Source organism: Quercus lobata, chromosome 5 (genome assembly GCF_001633185.2).
Source record: "Quercus lobata isolate SW786 chromosome 5, ValleyOak3.0 Primary Assembly, whole genome shotgun sequence".
Classification (NCBI taxonomy): domain Eukaryota; kingdom Viridiplantae; phylum Streptophyta; class Magnoliopsida; order Fagales; family Fagaceae; genus Quercus; species Quercus lobata.
In genome coordinates this window covers 45,217,194-45,222,753 of record NC_044908.1, presented here as the reverse complement: position 1 = coordinate 45,222,753, position 5,560 = coordinate 45,217,194, and the positions used below count along the sequence as shown (strand labels likewise).

Genomic DNA, 5,560 nt, shown 5'->3' with positions numbered 1-5,560 from the left:
GCTACACATGATTCTAGACAATGGTATACACTAGACTAAATATTATAGTATCCTCTATGCTGAGTTCTTACTATTATTATTTAGAGGCCAAATGTATAACGACATATTATTAATATTTGATAAGAGTTATCATGATAGCATTAATAATGAGAATAGCTCTCAATCAATCATAGTATTTAATGTTCACTCTATGCTGAGGGATATTGAATATGGGATTGGGTTGTCGTTGCATATATTATATTATGGTTTTATTAAGGTTCCATACTATATGTTTATATGCTAAATTGATAATGTCCAGTTTACTCATTATATTCATGTTTATTGTTTTTAGATTTGTCATGGCATCATTTAGCCCACTTGTTACTATTCTTAATCAAAACAAACTGACTAGATCCAACTATGTTGACTGGAAAAGAAATTTGGACATAGCTCTCACTGCTAAAGAGCACAAACATGTGCTTACTAAACCATGTCCTAGCTTTCCTTCATTAGATGCTCCTCTTAAGGAAAAACAACGGTATGATCATTTGCATAAATCTAATGAGATGGCCAAGTGCTACATCCTAGCATCTATCTCAAATGTTCTACCACATCAAATGCAGGATGTAGAACTAGCTTCGGATATTATGCTAAGTCTGAAGGAGATGTTTGGTAAGCAAGGCCAATCTGCAAGGCAAGAAACCATGAGGCAAATTTATAATACCAAAATGGCTGAAGGCGGTTCAGTTAGGGAGCATTGTCTCACAATGATCTCTAATCTGAATACATTGGAGGTTTTAGGTGCCGATATTGATGGAGAATCCCAAGTGGATATGATACTCCAGTCACTACTGGAACCATTCAAGGAACTCAGACTTAATTATAATATGAACAAAAAGATTTATACATTGTCTGAATTAATAAATGAGTTGGTAGCAACAAAAGGCATTCTTGGTACTTCTAGTGTTAATGCTAACATGGCTGAAGCTTCTACTTCTCAACCTAAGTCGAAAGGCAAGGGTAAGAAGAAGAAGAAGAAGGATTTCACCAAGCAAGAGGGTAAACAAATTGCCTTAGGTGTTGCTGACAGAGGAAAGAAGATCAAAGGAAAGTGTTTCCTTTGTTCTTGAGAAAGGACATTGGAAGAGGAATTGTCCAAAATTCAAGGTTGCCAATAATAAGGGTACGAAAAGTTCTTTCCTCCTTTAAATATGTTTAGTACAAAATCCCACAGATTCCTAGTGTGTGCATTCAGGTTGTACTAATCATATCTGCAATTCTTTGCAGGGGTTCCAGGAGACTAGATTAATGAAGGGGAATTGTTTCTTACTTTGGCTGTTGGGAGCAAGATTCCGGTTGTAGCTGTTGGAGTGTTTAATTTATGCTTTAAGTCTAGGGTTTTAATGTTGGAAGACTGTTTGTATGTACCTAATGTTCGTAGAAATTTAATTTCTGCAACTTATTTGGGTAAACATGGATATTGTGTTATCCTTAAAGACAATGTTGTAATAAAGAAGGGTAAAGTGTTTATCTATTCTGGCAATATTGTTGATGGTCTTTATATTTTAACTCCTGATAAGCATGAATTATACAATTCTAAATTAGATCATGACTCTCATGTAAAATCATTAAAGAGAAAGTTTCCTTCTACTAGTGATGCATATCTTTGGCACTTGCGTTTGGGTCATATTAATTCAAATAGAATTCAAAGACTGATCAAAGATGGTCTCTTAGAGCCCATGGACTTTAATGAATTTCCAGTTTGTGAATCTTGTTTGGAAGGCAAAATGACCAAACAACCTTTTAATGCAAAAGGTAGAAGAGCCCAAGATTTGCTAGAACTAATACATTCAGATGTATGTGGTCCTATGTCAATCCAGGCAAGAGGTGGCTATAAGTATTTCATTACTTTCACTAATGATTACTCAAGATATGGTTATGTGTAACTAATGAAACGGAAGTCCGAAGCTTTTGAAAAGTTCAAAGAGTTTAGGGCTGAAGTTGAGAATCAATTGGGTAAATGCATAAAGGCCATTCGATCTGATCGTGGTGGCGAATACCTTCTTAGGGATTTTAAGGATTACTTAACTGAAAATGGGATTGTATCCCAATTGACTACACCTGGAACTCCACAACAAAATGGTGTAATAGAAAGAAGGAATAGGACTCTTTTAGAAATTGTTAGGTCTATGATGAGTTATTCGACTCTACCTATTTCTTTTTAGGGATATGCCTTATATACTGCAATATATCTTCTGAATTTAGTACCTTCAAAGTCTATTCCTAAAACACTTGTGGAGTTGTGGAATGGGCGTAAGCCTAGTATGAGACATCTCCATATTTGGGGTTGTCCAGCACATGTGTTGAAGGGAAAGTCTGACAAGTTACAGTCTAAAACAGAAGTGGTTTTCTTTGTAGGGTATCCAAAAGGAACTGTTGGAGGTTTATTCTATAGTCATAAGGATAATAAAGTGTTTGTTAGCATAAATGCCAAATTCTTGGAAAATGACTATATGAATGATTGTACTCTTAGAAGTAGAGTTGTTTTGGCTGGAATGAATGAACCTGTAAAATGAAAATGAAAATGAAAATGAAAATGACTAGGATTGATGTGACTGTATTAGATACACCACAAGATACTAGTCAAGAGATGTCTAGTACACAGGTGCCTCGTCGTAGTGGGAGAATTGTTCGGCCTCTTATAAGATTCATAGGTTTGGGAAAAACTTATGAAGCTACCTCAGAAGAGACTGAATCGGATCCCTACACTTATGAAGAGGCAATGAATGATAAGGATGCACATGGGTTGCAAAGGCTCCTAACGGCATTAAACCTGTTGGTTGCAAATGGGTTTACAAGAGGAAGAGAGGGATAGATGGAAAGGTTAAAACCTTTAAAGTAAGGCTAGTGACGAAAGGGTATACACAAAAAGAAGGTATTGATTATGAAGAAACCTTTTCACAAGTAGCCATGCTTAAATCTATCAAAATTCTCTTATCTATTGCTGCTCATTATGATTATGAGATTTGGCAAATGGATGTCAAGACTGCATTTCTTAATGGCAATCTTGAAGGGGAAATCTATATGATGCAACCGTAAGGTTTCATAGCAAAGAACCAAGAACATACGGTATGCAAGTTGAAAAGGTCCATTTATGGACTTAAGCAAGCATCTAGGTCATGGAACATCAGATTTGATCAAGCAATCAAGTCATTTGGTTTTGAACAAAATCTTGATGAACCATATGTGTACAAAATACATCAAGGTAAGTAGTAATGTTCCTAGTACTTTATGTTGATGATATTCTACTCATTGGAAATGATGTAGGGGTAATGTCATCAGTAAAGGTTTAGTTGTCAAGCCAATTTGATATGAAGGACTTGGGTGAGGCTAACTTTATTCTAGGGATTAAGCTTTGGCAAGATCATAAGAATAAGGTGTTAGGCTTATCACAAGTTGGATATATAGATAAGGTTCTAGACCGGTTTAGCATGCAAAACTCCAAGAAATGATTACTTCCTTTCAGACATGGAGTTCCTCTATCTGATGACCAAAGGCCTAAGACTCAAGAGGAAGTATATAATATGAGACAAGTTCCTTATGCTTCTGCAGTGGGAAGTCTTATGTATGTCATGCTTTGTACTAGACTAGATATCTGTTATTTAGTTGGCATGGTCAGTCAATATCAATCAAATCCAGGACCACAACATTGGCAAGCTATAAAGCATATTCTCAAGTATCTACGGAGAACGAGAGATTCTATGCTTGTTTACCATAGTGAGGATTTGATTCCCATTGGCTATACAGATTCAGACTTTCAATCGGATCTAGATTTCAGAAAGTCCACATCAGGATGTGTATTCACCTTGGGAGGTGGAGCCATAACATGGAGGAGTGTCAAGCAATCTTGTATTGCTGCTTGTGAAGTAGCAAAAGAAGTTGTATGGCTTAAGAAATTCCTTTCTGACCTTGGTGTAATGAGAATAGAACAAGTTCCCATCACATTGTTTTGCGACAATAGTGGTGCAGTTGCACAATCAAAAGATCCAAGGAATCACAAGAAAGGAAAGCAAATTGAGAGAAAGTACCACATCATTAGAGATATTATTGCACGTGGAGATGTGGTGGTAGCAAAGATTGAAAGTGCAAATAATCTAGCAGATCCATTTACCAAAGCCTTGCCTCAAAGGACTTTCAAGTCACATTTGGAGGGAATGGGAGTTAGATTAATGCACAATAGTCTTTAGGGCAAGTGGGAGATTGTTAGGATTAGTGCCCTTAAATCCTATTGTATGATACTATATATGATATTATGTATGACATTATGTATGACATGATGTATGACTTAATATTGTAATTAATAAAGTTGTTTTATTATTATTTGAAATATTGGTAACATAAATATTCGAACATTATCATATAGTCCATGAGATGCATTGTATGTGATTTATGTGAAAAGTCACAGAAGATATAAATCACAAGTTTTTTGTAAACTCAGAATTGTAGTTCGTAATTGGTGATGAAATTGGGCATTTCATCTGTGAAGACTAAAACATATTAACTAAGATGATTTGTCTTGATCATGGAAGTGGTGACTTCTAGTTGATATGTTGATATGTTTTAAGAGTTAAGACATATTAAACTGGACTGCTGTAAGATTTATTATTCTCCTAACGACTGTTAATTGAATAATAAATCTCACGACTTATATTTGCATGAACTCTTAATCCTAAGAAAATAATGGACCTAATCATGAAGTATAGGTTGCTTTGATATATCAGGAATGAGATCTAAGGTAACGATCAAAACCTCAGTATGTTGGGCAGCCACATTTAGTGTTGATGGAACTTATATTCTCAAGATGGAATTCATAGTCTCTTAACGGAGATATAAAATATTCCCTTGAAATAGGTTTAATGGGTTTAGTTATTCAGAGAATTAGGCCTAACCATTTTAGTAAGAAATTACTAAAGTATATATTTATGAAATTGGATTTCATAAATATATGGTGAATAACTTAAAAGGATTAAACCGGGTACTCAAGGATTAAGATGTAGTAATTCACAAAGTGACAGTCTACATTCATGACTTTGTATTACTACGAATATTTTATGAAGGGGTTGCATCTACAATAAAGTCTTGGGATATAATCTATTAATAAGGCCTAGAGTGCAATTATATTTATATAGTGGTATTAAATATAATTAATGGTAACTTCGGACTTGTCAAGGGTTGACAGAAAAGCCCAAGACCCATTGGAGCTAGAGTCTTATTTGTTCCCTTTTGATCTTACTCCAAGCCATACACTAAAGCCCAATTGGAAAGGCCCAAAAGGCTAGCCTAATTAGATAATCAGTTATGTGAAGAGAAACATATAGAATTTTATGTACATGAAATGGTTTGTATGTTATGTGTAAGAGACTTTTTCATTCTCTCGAGAACATACACACATAACTGATTGAGAGACCACATTTCTTGGGCATCAAGTGGAATTAGAGTGAAGATTAAAAGTATTCCCAAATAATTTTCATCTTTGGTTTTGAATTTCACCCCATCAGGGTACACTCTCTTATTCTTATAT

General features: G+C 35.0%; 1 protein-coding gene across 1 annotated transcript; it reads left to right on the top strand.

The window, feature by feature from the left end:
• Positions 1-545: 545 nt before the first annotated feature.
• On the top strand, positions 546-1,109 carry LOC115990554. Its single transcript, XM_031114377.1, has one exon. It carries the CDS (start codon positions 546-548, stop codon positions 1,107-1,109), a length of 564 nt encoding a protein of 187 aa, XP_030970237.1.
• The last annotated feature ends 4,451 nt before the right edge of the window (positions 1,110-5,560 follow it).

Excerpts from the sequence above, each read along its gene's own strand:
- LOC115990554 (XM_031114377.1), top strand. The coding sequence starts at position 546 with ATGGCCAAGTGCTACATCCTAGCATCTATCTCAAATGTTCTACCACAT.